We start from the raw sequence: 13,042 nt of genomic DNA, 5'->3' as shown, positions 1-13,042 counted from the left end.
AGAAATGAAGAGGTTTTCATTTTAAATCACACATGTACAGGATGTTTAGTGTAGCATGCTGTAACAAAGAACTCCCATATTTCAAGAGCTTTTATTAACATATACTTTAAATGTAGCCAGAGAGATTCTTCTTCAGAACTTTTGTAGATCATATTGACATGCTGGATATCAGCTTTTTTTTGTCACTGGTCTTTGAAGAACTGACCACAGGTTCTCAGTGGGGCAAAAACCTTCCAAACCTCCTGACCAGAAGTCCAAAATCTCAAATGTTTTGATCTTTTCAGCGATTTTACACTGCAAAAACAGAACTAAAAGTAAGTAAAAAAAAATTGAAATTAGTGTATTTGTCCTTGATTTGAGCGGGTAAATAAGATGATCTTCCAATTAAATATTTTGACCCCTAAAACAAGATAATTAAATATACTGCACTTGAAATAAGATGATGAAATGAGCTGTTCTGTTTTTAGCTGCAAAAATCTTTTGCAGATCATTTAAACTTGCCCGTTCAAATAGAAAACAAATACACTCATTTAAAGAGCGTTTTACTTACTTTTAGCTCTCTTTTTGCAGTGTATAATTTTTTCAGATGACACAGTGCTGTATCATGCTGGAACATCCACAGATTATCAGTTTTCTTACCTGAGGCGCTACCAGGTTGAGTTGACTACAACGCTCTTTGGTGTGGAAGTAGTGATTGAGGGAAGAAGTTGATGTTTTTCTGGATCAGCGAGGTGTTCAAAAGTGAAGTCAGGGGATTCTCAGAGATGTAAGAGGCCATTTAAGAGGAGCAACATTTTCTACAAAATCTGGAGAAATCTGCAATTCACCCAGGCTGTGAGGGGAGATAGATTTAAGGGAGCATTGCAAGTTTAAAGCTTAAATATATATATTTTTTCTTTCCCATACATACCCTTACAATTGCCCAGTGAGTGATTTGGATTATTTACTCTGGGTGTGCACATGGGTGTGACGTGCTGCACGTTCTTGTTCACCTAGCTACTATTATTTATTGATAATCAATGCATTAGCAAGAGAACACGGGCTAACTTCAATATTTACAACTTTCTTACCTGAGAAGAAATTATGCCTCTAAAGAAGATTAGTCTGGCAAACCAGACTGATATGCCTATATACGCCGTATCAGTCTGGTTAGAAGCTGGCAGAGCCCGATTTCAAAGGTGGGACTAACAGGGTCAGCAGATAACTAAGGATGTGACGCAAAAAACTCCAAGCAACGCGCTCTGTTTTGCAGTTTTTGCAGTTTGTAGTCTGGGAAACATCATGCTATCGGGCAAACAAGTGAATGATTTTTGCCACTTTTGTCCAAAAAATCTGAGGATACATATATGATACTCATATGTACTTTCTTAATTTTCCAAGACACAGAAAAGTGTCTTCCGCTGAGAGTGACACATCGTAAAGTCCCGCCTCCCGCGCCCTGATTGGTCCGGTCTGTGTCAGTTTGGAAATTACATGAGGCTGAATGCCTCTTTGCCATCAGCTTAATCTTGTTCTCTACACCAGATTCTAGCTGGGACTCTAAAATGTTAATATTACTTCCAGTCAGATGTTATTAAAATTAAAAGACTACTTTAAACCTAAACTAGCCAGCGGTGGAGAGAAAACATTTTGGGCTTAACTTTACAAGACTTTTAACAGACATGTTTAAACAGCCATCATCAAAACACCACACGGGGGCGGGTTTTGTAAGAATGATGTTTATCCCTTCTGTTCTGAGCTACAAAGTGAATAAAAAAGCATGCACATTTCACTCAAACATGTGGATTTGCCGTTTAATTGTTCCCTCTCTGGATTATTTCTCACAATATCTACAGATATTTTTTTTTTAAGAAGCGAGCAACAATAGAGCTAAGTTGGAAGTTGAAGATACTCTATGAGGGAAGCAAGCTGTGATGAAGGGAAATTATAGCTCGTCTCTGCTGACAAAGCCCTTCCTCTGGGTAAATCACCAAGAAGACTTCCTTGTAAGCCAGTGAGAACAGAAATAACACTGGATCCTTTTCATCTTTCGACGTGTTTTCACAGTCCATGTTCCAACTCTGCAGACTGAGAATCGGCGTCGGGCTTTTCTGTGATACAGTCCACAGCGCAGTAGGATGACACGGTACCAAGTAATGGGCTGGAACGCTGCGAGGTAGCGGGCCTCTGCTGCGCTGTTTGGACATCTCCCACTCCTGCAGTGTAATCTCTACCAGGTGCACTCTTTGCTGTAGCACACTAACCCACTATAGTCATGTCCGGAGGGGGGTTTTCTCATTGCACGTCTTAGAAAACCATCTGTGTAAGGAAACGCTAAGGCTATTTTTTATTTTTTTTTGCAAATAATTATAGAATCAAAGTTTTTTTCCTAATGCTTATGTAGATTAGGTAAAAAAAAAAAAAACATCTCTTGGAGTGTCAGAGTCAGAGTTGGAAAAGAGAGACGGTAGGGAAAGACAAAGAGACGGACCATGACTGACAGAAACCGGATGTTGTGCCCAGACTGAGTCATCAAGACCCGTTTAACTTGGTTACAATTCACATGCATTGATGTATTCACTCAAACATTCTCCATTTTCTGCAGTTTTCTCTGTAGGCTGGATTAGTCAGTTTATGAGGGGGTGATTCGGGTCAAATTCTCTGGGCGTATGCGTGGGTGTGACACGCTGCGTGCTCTCGTTCACTTGGTTACTTTGTTGAGTCTCCGCTGTAATCGATGCATTAGTGAGAGAAAACGGGCTAAATTCAATATTTATAACTTTCTTACCTCAGAAGGTAGGAATTTTAACATGTCGACAGAGGGGGCATACTTGTGCAAAAACTATGGAACTTGTGATATGCTCCTTTAATCTTACAGTAATTTTTTTTTGATTACTTGTAGTTCACTCCTTAATTCCAAGAGAGGAATAGCCAAATATCCAGCAGGCTTCTAGTCCCATGAGTAAAAGGTCTCTTGGCTCTGTAATGTGGTTTAAAGTTGCCTTTCATAGCCTTAACTGATAAGCAGCTAGTCCCAGAGTACCAGCCATGTTGTTTCCTGTGGCTCTACGCTTCCCCAGGAGTGAATGCTGCTTGTCGGGACTTTGATGCAATCAACTGGTTTCCTTATATAGGACATTTTGACCAATCTGTATAATCTGACCCAATCTGTATAATATGATTGAACTTGACTTTGAAAAGTGCCTTGAGATGACATGTTTCATGATTTGGCGCTATATAAATAAAATTGAATTGAATTGAATTTCCTTCTGCATGTGGCGGTACATTGATTTGCCTGTGGACTTCCTGTACAGTAGCAGGCAGATGCAAGGTCTTTTTTGTTGTCTCCATCATACATTAATGTTCACTTGACTACTTTTTGTTCTGTGAGAAGACGCATCAACATAATCCAAAAAAATAACTTCATCACCAGGCCATCAATGGAATATTGGCGTGTTTTAAATGTTCATCTCTACACACTGCCGAGGTCATGACTGCCATCTGGCCTCCTCCTCTACCCGACATGGAGCCCCATAGCATCACTAAACTTTTTTTTTTCAAGAAGTTACCTTTATACATTTCATTATGACAGAACCAAACGTACATTCAAGCATCATCTTTTGGCCTATGGAGACTCAGGAGTTCATCAACAAAACCACCTTTGATCCAATCATCAACTGTCCATGACTGCTTGTCTTTAGCCCACTGATACCTTGTTTCCTTCTCTTTAGGCGCTAATGCTAGTTCAAGTTGACCTTTTTCTGTAAATCCTGTTTCCTTTAGATAATTTCCTGCAGTTTTATCATGGATATTCACCCTTTTTTCTGCATTTTGTTTCCATACAATATGGTTTTAAGTTGTCTGTTCTGACACTTTCATGTCTACCTCGGTTTACCTGGATGTTTTCCCTTTCACAGCCTGAACATTTTGATCAAAACTTTCGATCCAGCTGACTGGGAACAACCAGTATCGCTTGGAACTGCGAAATACCAAGACATTGCCATCCACCTACACTAGCAGGCTAGGGAAAGAGAGCATTGATCAGAGAACCAGCAAAAAGGTTTAGTGTACCTCTGGAGGAGCTCCAGATATCCACAGCTCAGGTGGGAGAATATGTCAACATGTCAAGCATTTACTACCTGTATGAAGAGGTTCCAAGATGAAAGCCCCCGTTGAAATTAAGCCATATGAAAATTAGTAAGAAGTTTGCTACAAGCCAAGTTGGGGACACAGCACACATGTGGAAGATAGTTCTCTGGTCAGATGAGAAAAAAACTGAGCCTTTTGGCCAACAAAGAAAGTGTGATGGAAAACTTACAAAAATCACATGTTCTCCCTGTCACACATGGTAGTGGCAGCATTACGCTGCGGGGAGGCATTTCTCTCGAAAGGTGGGTTGGCGAAAAACTCGACAATGGAATAGAGGTTGATGTTGCAGAACAACAACGACCCAAAACAGGCAAACAAAGCTACATCAAATGGTCAAGCCTGCGTTCCTGTGTTAGAATGGCCTAGTCAAAGTTCAGTCCTACATCCAACTAAGGATGTGTGGGAATGTGGGAAAATTGATGCTTTCTCCATCCAGTGTGACTGAACTTGAAGTATTTTGCAAAGGAGAAATGGGCAAAAATGTTAGTGTAGAGGTCTAAAACTGGTAGAGACATACCCCAATGGGACCGCTGGTGTAACTGCAGTGAAAGATCTTTCTTATAAGAAGTGAATAAAATGGTCTTGACAAGTTCTTTTTGGGGGAAAAAATAAAAATACATAGCTAGGTACCTAACATTTATTCACTACCTTGTGTTGGACTATCACATCAAATCTCATAAAGATACAGTGAGGTCTGTGGTTGTAACTTGACAATGTGTGAAGAAGACGTTGGACTACTTTTGCAAAGCACTGCATTGTAATGTCGCTGTCCTCCTATCGGTCTGTTTCATCAATGCATTTCTTGCTCACCCGCTGTGTTTGCCTTGCAGGCCGACAGGAAGGATCCCCAGGGCAACGGTTGCATCACTGGGTTTGAGGTTCTGTTGCAGAAACAGCTGAAGGGTAAACAGATGCAGAAAGAGATGGCCGAGTTCGTACGAGAAAGGTACGTGCTCGCTCGTTACTCTGCGCTGTGTTTTAACACGTTACCATGTGAACCATGCAGCTGTCATCAAACCCAGCTATCTTCTGCTCATATATGCACAGCACTTCGTTGCACAACAGAGGAAACGCAGATGGAAACCACGTTGCATAAATGCTGTGTTGTAATCAAATTCTCTACATCCCTCTCAGGATAAAGATAGAAGAAGAGTACGCCAAGAATCTCTCGAAGCTCTCGCAGATCCCTCTAGCAAGCCAGGAAGAGGGGTGAGTGACAGTGAAGTCCCCCCCCCCCACTCCAAAAAAAAAATCTCCACACCCACCTGTCTGTCTCAGAGGAGCCTGTCACACACATGGCTGCTTGAATGTGAATGTTTTTTTGTTGTTGTTCTTTTGTGTTCTTTTCTTAACACTCACCAGTATTGAAGAAACAGTGCCCCTGTCTGCTTAGTTTGTAGTACTCACTTTAAGTATGCAAAGACTGAATTCTATACTCTCTCTCTCTCTCTATCTATCTATCTATCTATCTATCTATCTATCTATCTATCTATCTATCTATCTATCTATCTATCTATCTATCTATATATATATATATATATATATATATATATATATATATATATTTATTTATTTATATATGTATGTATGTATGTATGTATGTATGTATGTATGTATGTATGTATGTATGTATGTATGTATGTTTCCGTATCATCCAGCATTAAAAAACGAACGTTTTGTCTAAGGGAGGTCAGAATATTTAACTGAACTGTTTATAAATCAGAAGATAAAGTTTAGTATTTTTCTTTTTAAATCAGCAGTGTATGCAGCCCCTCTTGTTTGTTTGTTTACAAAAAAAGAACAACCATAAGCGACTATTTTGCTGATATTCTAAAGAGGAGACTTAACGAAACCCGTATATACTTTATGTCTGCCACTTGTTGTCACGCATTTCCAGTGAGCATCCTGAAAGAAGGCTGCACCGTTTTTCTCATACTTGCATAAAAGATACCTTTGGCTCTTTGGAATTCGTTTTTGGTTGCATAAATCTCAGGCACTCAATGCTTGGAAGCTAAAGGAGCGCCACTCTCTTTTTAAGCAAAAGAGAGAGAAAAGATTTTCTGCTAGAGAGCCAAATTCACGGTTCAACAACGGCAAGACTTTCAGGTCTTGAAGCAACACAAGAACGCCACTCTACCACCGTCATGTTTGACAGTTGGAGATCTAACAGAACATGCAGTCTCCCAACTTTCCCCCATTTTTCACCAGTAGTTTGGCCTCCAATTGAGGCCATTTTTGCCCAGACTCTCTCTCTTACTGTTGAATGATGAATTTCTACCTGAACTAAGGCGTATAAGCAGGGTCCGAAATTAACACTCGCCAGTCGCCAAATGCGAGTAAATTTCCCGTTTGGCGAGTGAATTTCAGAGGGCTGGATGCCACATGGCGAGTAAATGTTTGTACCAAATAAAATAAAAGTAACATAAAAATAAAACCCATACGATCCGTTCACAGCTCTGTCCATCCAGAGCTCAGTCTAGACCCGCCTTCTGCGGTGCTGGTTCAGCTTCTTTCACATTCAGAACCAGTCATGGCTGCACGCTGGATCAGAAAACAGATCTGCTAACCAGATACAGTCTAAAACGCCAATTAGTCTGTTTATAAGTTTCGTTCTTATTTATTCTGATTTTTTTTAACTACCTGCGCTGCGGCTCTGTGCTTCACCGCTCTTACTGCGCCTCCCCCGCCCCCTCTCGGAGCAAGGTGCTTTTATCAGCGGCCAGCCTTCAAAACGTGAATCGCTACGTTTAATGTCCTTCCACTCGTACCAAAATGTCCCAATTAAAGTCAGTAGGAGAGTCGGTAACTGTTTTTCATGCTCTTTTGTTTTTAACGACACAGAACCAGCGGTGCTTCGGTGGGCGTGGTGCGTTGCGCTTGAATTCAGGTGCGCAAAATTACGTTACATGTAACCTGTAACATCGGGGGCGCAGCGCACAAGGGTAAAATCCAGCAGCGAGATCAGCGTAAAGACGCAGCGTGAACCCTGAGTGCTTTAAGTGTTGCAGCTGAGGGGAAATTTTTTAACCGTACACAGGGGCGGTTCTGGACAGGGACCAACAGGGGCCTGTGCCCCTGTAGAACTGTTCCTGGCCCCTGTTATGGCCCCTTACTAAAAACATGATGTTAAATTTCTTAGGATGATAAATGCTGACAAAGATAACGTGACTGACTGGTCATTTGGATCAGTTGCATTTTTTTCGTTTATGTTTTTACCCAATAATAAAATAACAAAATAATTAAAAAATAAATATAAAAAAAATAACAATAATAAAAATCAAGCTGTTTCACGTTAAGCTCCCGCTGTATTGAGAAAAGATCAGGGGTCTGCAACCTGCAGTTCCAGAGCCACAATTGGCTCTTTGGCTTACTTAATATTTTAAACGATAAAATGTTGACCTAGTAAGTTCCCCCCCCCCAATCTTTTGTTCTGTGCCCCTGTGAAAAAACACTGCCCCCCCCCCCCCCCCCGACCCCCCTGCTACATTTGGTCTAGAACCCCCACTGACCGTACAGGCTTGATGAAACTCTGCCTCATTCACAAATAAGGCCAACATGGATAGAATAATGATAATCTGTAGAGTTTTTTATCGCCTGGATGTGAATCTGATAATTCATATTGTGTCTTTTATAATCAACTACAATATTTTCTTTTTTTTCTGGAAGATTTCTCTTCCAGGTTCCAGTCAGCCACGCCCCCAACCACGCCCCCCATAATTAACATAATTTCACTCTTAATTTTTATAAAAGTTGAGGTCTGGTCGAAATTTATATTTTGGCCGGTAAAAAATATGCCTGGCCGGTTGATTTTTACATCTACCGGCCAACTTGGCCGGTGAATAACAAAGTTAATTTCGGACACTGCGTATAAGGCCTGCAGTGGTTTAGATGTTGTTCTGGGTTTCTTTGTGCTCTCCTAGATGACTCATCAATACACTATCAATGTCATTTTGGTTGGTCTTTCACTCTAGTAAAGGTTCTAGGATTCACTGTAGTCCCAAAGTGTAGGAAATAGCGTTGTAACCTTTTATTGCTCACCTGTTGATGTGGGATGTGTTGCTTTTTGAGGTCCTTTAGCCTACTTCATGTTATCAGATCGGTTTTATTCAGGCGATGTCATGGTTTTATGGATCAGACGGGCCTTGATATGGCTGGTAAAAGTGAAATAAGAGATGTGAAAAATCTCAGCTAACTCGTGATTTTCCTACGGGGGCAAATATATTTTCAGATACATACTGGTTTGGATAGATATTTTTGACCTAATAAATGGAATCATGATTTCATACGACAAAACAGCAGAAACAGAAGAAATCTGCATGGGAGAAAACATTTATTCACACCGCTGCAGTAAATGAAAAAAAAACATTTAAGTGATGTAGTGATCATTCACCTCTTCTGAGAGTGATTCTGGAGCAGTACGGCTTCCCTGCAAACCATCAGCAGGTTTGATCTGCTCAGCCCTGCATTCTGTGATGGATTTTACAGCAGAGCAGAGGAGTAAAGGGCAAAAAGCCACATATGGGGGGGGGGGGTGGGAATGTGTTGGGAGGTGGAAGGAGGCACGATGCGGTGGCGATGGGGCTCTGGGAAGATCCTGCAGAGTGTATAAGAAAGTTTTCAGCCGCTCTTCCTCACTGCTGCCTGACAGCAGAGGGGCTTCATGCTGAGAACAGCTCTTTGTCTGCTCCACTAGAGGGGCAGGAAAATTGGAAAAAGTAACAGGAACCTGACTGAGACACAACTCATAGAAGATGAGACGCCGTGGACCCTGACCATGACGCTGTTTTTTTTTTTTTAGCTCTTCTTATTAAGAAATTCCAGAAGGAAATGGTGACCTTGCATAGCAACGTGACAACAACAGTCCGTGAAATCACACCTTTTTACTACAGCTGAACCACACTACATGTTTGTGCATTAGCATATTTTACTAACACACTTTTAAGAGCATGTCTCTTACATTTTATGTCTCTTAAATTTAAAAGCCAGTATAGTATTAATAATATTGCTAATATTATTAACATTTACATTAATATTAAAATCCAGTGTCATAACTTTTTTGTGGTAAATTCGGAGACTGACAATCAGCACACAATCAAAGTGGAAATATCCAATTTGGCCCAACACATGACAATGTAAGAACAGCTTTCTGTGGTGTAATATTTAAAGGATACTTTCTCCACACATTGACACATTTTCCTGAGGTCTGACTAAATCTCCTGCAACATGATTCACTGTTAAAACGGCAGCCAGAGTACTGCAGCTTCCCTCTCAGCACCACGTTCCCAGCTTTTTCAACAGCGGGGGGCTTTAGGGGGCGGGGTAGCAGACGCACAAAAGCACTCAAGTTCTCTTCCAGTTCACAGATGCATAAACGAAAACCAAGCCCCTTGTAGTTTAACAACTTATCAATGTCCTTTTGGAGTTTTACGCTTTAGGTTCTAGGGCAGTGGGGGAAATTCAAATTCTTCCACCAGACACTTTGTTTAATTAAGAATTCAAAAACATACATAAGCAATATTTATTCCTAAAATGATGGGGACAAGCTACATTGAATCCCAGTCGTCCATGCAATACATGTGTGCTACAATGCAATTGTTGGGAGGACATTATATGTCAAGTGCTATTCTGCTTGGCAGGAATATTTTTTTTCCTCGATGCCTGTACTGGATGTGTATTTGTAGTAACAAAGATGCTAAAGCTTGCAAAGAATGGTGGGAACATTGCATTGAAGGAAGAGGGTACAAAAATATGGGTTAGTGGTGATCAATATCGTCATAGCCACATTATGCAAATGTATCACTTTTACAGGCATTCCTGTTATCAGGCTGCTTTAGTATCAATACACCATGCATAAAAGGCCACATGTTTTTACTGATGGTAGCTGCCGTTGCTACCAGCACCTCTGGGTCACTTCACCTTTTGGTGAATTCCCATTTTGTACGCACTAGTTGCTATATTATCCCCTCCTGCTTCCATTACATACTTATAAACAAACCACTTTGTACCCCTCTGCTTAGCCCATTCTTTGTGTTTACGCTTAAACTGTTACTCACCCCAAAATCAACCTGACTCTCCCCAGATGGATGTAGTTCCGCCAAGTTCTACACGGCTCCACACATCCCTCTGGGATTGCTCCATTGGAGATGTATTTCAGAAGGAGGAGCCCTGTCAAAAATCCTTTCATATGACTGGATAAACCACTTCGTCATCTTTACTGACGTGCCACAAGCTCTTGCCAAACCCGGGAGATGGACAAAAACATTGTTTCCACCAACAAAAGCCTTTACAGCTGTTCTCTGGTGTTCTTTTAAAGAATTGGTATTCTGTAGATTAGATAACACTGATAAAATAGCAGCACAAATATCACCCCTCGCTTCCATTGTCGGGCCGCCATTGTTGTCTGAATCAAAAGAGTCGCTTCTCCGATGCGTCACATCTACGAAAATTCCTCCCAGTGATCCTGATTGGCTCCATTTTATGTGGTATTGAAATCGCTCCCAATGGCAGCAAGTCCAGATGGAAGTGTGGAGCTCGGCGGAACTACATCCATCTGGTGAGAGTCAGGTTATATAAACTAGGCCTAAGGGTTCTACTTTAATATTGCTGTGCAATTTTAGAATTTTTTTTATGTGAACTTATTTAGTTCTGTAATATTTGTCTTCAAACCATTTAACTGCTGCCGTCTTAAGCCGGGCGTACACTGTACGAGTTTTTCCCCTTTTCGGGCCGATTCTTCAGTCGTGCGAGCATTTTTTGAATCGGGCCGAATTTCAGCTTGATCGTAGAGGGGGGGAGGAGGGGGGACTGGCTTCTCACGACTACCTCCCGATCAGGAATCGGACGATCGTGAAAATCAAACATATTTGAAATTCAGTCGGCTGTCGTGAGGTTTTCGTGAGCGCATCCTGCTGTTCAAGCAGAGCTACGAGGGGGCGCCCTCCCCTCCTCTCCGTCCCCGCCAGCGGAGGGAGGGAAGCGGGCGTCCCTGAAGCAACCTCCGGCCGGTTTTGGGGAGGGCGAGCTGTCCGGTCCGCGCAACGCGCTGGCCGCCTGTTTTGACACTCCTCCGCTTACTGGGGGGGGGGGGGGGGGGGGGTGCGGGCCAGGCGACCTGCCGTGCCGCGCGGCCGCCGATGCGTCTCATCTCTCCTCTCTCTCCCCTCCGTTCCCCCGACACCCGGTGCCTCCTGCGGGCCTCGCCAGAGCTGGGCTCGAACCCCTGATCTGGGTCCCTGTCACCTACCGTCGCTCGCCTGCCTCTGCCACCACAGCGAGCGGTCCCAGAGGGGACATGACGTACAGTGTGAGCAGTCCGGTCTCGTCCGAGCGTCGCGCTGCACAGATCGTGAGCGGTGAACTTTTTAAACCCCGCGGTTCCGTCGCACAGTTTGAGATGTATATAAGTACCACGACTGAAAAACTCGTACAGTGTACGCCCGGCTTTAGGGTCCCGACCACCGGAGCAGCGAGCAAGGCTTAAAACTCCCTCTGCTCATCCGTGTCTCTTGGAACCGCTCACTCTAGTAGACCTGGCTCAAAGGCCATAACAAAAAGGCAGACACACCATGTATACAAGGCAATACATCATGTATACATCTGCAAAGAAGTGGCAGTTTAAATAAGGAGGTCTATTTCATGATTGGTGGAGCAATCAAAGGTGAGTATCCATTCGGGAGAAGAGAACTTTAACAGGAAGTGATGCAGGAGGAAATACAGGAAATAACCCAGGAGAAGGTCTGCATCAAGAGAACCATTTCTATTGCACAGTATTCCTGTCAATTGTAACGTCTGATTTCCATTTCGGACGGATTATTCTTATGAATTAGGACAGATTATTACAAATGAACAAACCAAAATAACTTTGAGCAACATTCAGCTCATAGAACTCATTCTTCCTCCTGCTGTTTTCAGGTCTTTTTGCAGGGTCTCTTCAGCTCTTGTAAAACAATTTTGGATAGTCTTTGATGTTTTGGAGGCTCGGTTCATACCGGCCATAATCTATAGACTTAATTTTACATTCTCAGCATGGTTTTCGAAGGAAGGAGGGAAACTGGAAGTGAGGAGTTAATTTAGGGATGGTTTAATAAGGCTTACCCTCCTCTGCAGGGCTTAGTGAACATGCATGTATGTAGAACCACTTCATGTTAACATGGTGAGGAAGAGTGGGTTGGAACTGTCCTTAACAGAATCCAGATTATGCCAGCCAGCTCGGTCTGCCCACACCCACAAAAGTGCAGCACAGTACTTTCATTATGCATTGCCTCAGGCTGGCTCTGTTGTTAGAAAGGACAATCAGTGTTTTGTTGCTCGGTTCCTACCATCCGACCCGAACCGGCCGTCTGTTTATTCCTGAATTTACCATTTGTTTGGTAGAGATGTGGCTGTCAGGCATGTGACTTTTTTTTTTCTTAAACTGCAGATTCTACTCGGTATCAGATCTGTTGAATAAAAGGAGTCTAAGGCAGGAGATCATATTATCCCTGAAACCCAGTAGGTTGTTGGAAAGGAATGCCTGTCAATACGACATTTTACCCAGTCTGAATAATAATTGAAGTGGCAATACGTTTTTAAAGGTGGGAATCAAAAGACACCAAAAATTGGATTTTTAAACATTCAATTCAATTGAATTTTATTTATATAGGGCTAATTTACAACACATCATCTCAAGGCACTTTACAAAGTCAGTTCAATCAAATCATACAGACAGATCGGTATGTTTTCTATCTAAGGAAACCCAGCAGACTGAGTCTTGACAAGCAGCATTCACTCCTCCTGAAAGCGTCAGTCGTCTGCATTGACTATGGCTTTGCAGCAATCCCTCATACTGAGCATGCATGAAGCGACAGTGGAGAGGAAAACTCCCCTTTACAGTAACAGGGAGGAAAACCTCCAGAAGAACCAGATTCAGTATGAA

General features: G+C 42.3%; 1 protein-coding gene across 3 annotated transcripts in view; it reads left to right on the top strand.

The window, feature by feature from the left end:
• gas7b (growth arrest-specific 7b) overlaps positions 1-13,042 on the top strand; it is a 76,739-nt gene that overhangs the window by 49,112 nt on the left and 14,585 nt on the right. For all 3 annotated transcript variants that reach the window (XM_036142319.1, XM_036142320.1, XM_036142321.1), the window contains exons 7-8: positions 4,959-5,074; positions 5,263-5,337. In XM_036142319.1, the coding sequence (XP_035998212.1) occupies positions 4,959-5,074; positions 5,263-5,337 (191 nt within the window). The remainder of the gene's footprint in view (positions 1-4,958; positions 5,075-5,262; positions 5,338-13,042) is intronic.

The sequence above is a fragment of the Fundulus heteroclitus genome, chromosome 10 (genome assembly GCF_011125445.2).
Source record: "Fundulus heteroclitus isolate FHET01 chromosome 10, MU-UCD_Fhet_4.1, whole genome shotgun sequence".
Taxonomy (NCBI): domain Eukaryota; kingdom Metazoa; phylum Chordata; class Actinopteri; order Cyprinodontiformes; family Fundulidae; genus Fundulus; species Fundulus heteroclitus.
The sequence above is the reverse complement of the archived record's forward strand: the minus strand, read 5'-3'. Positions and strand labels throughout refer to the sequence as shown.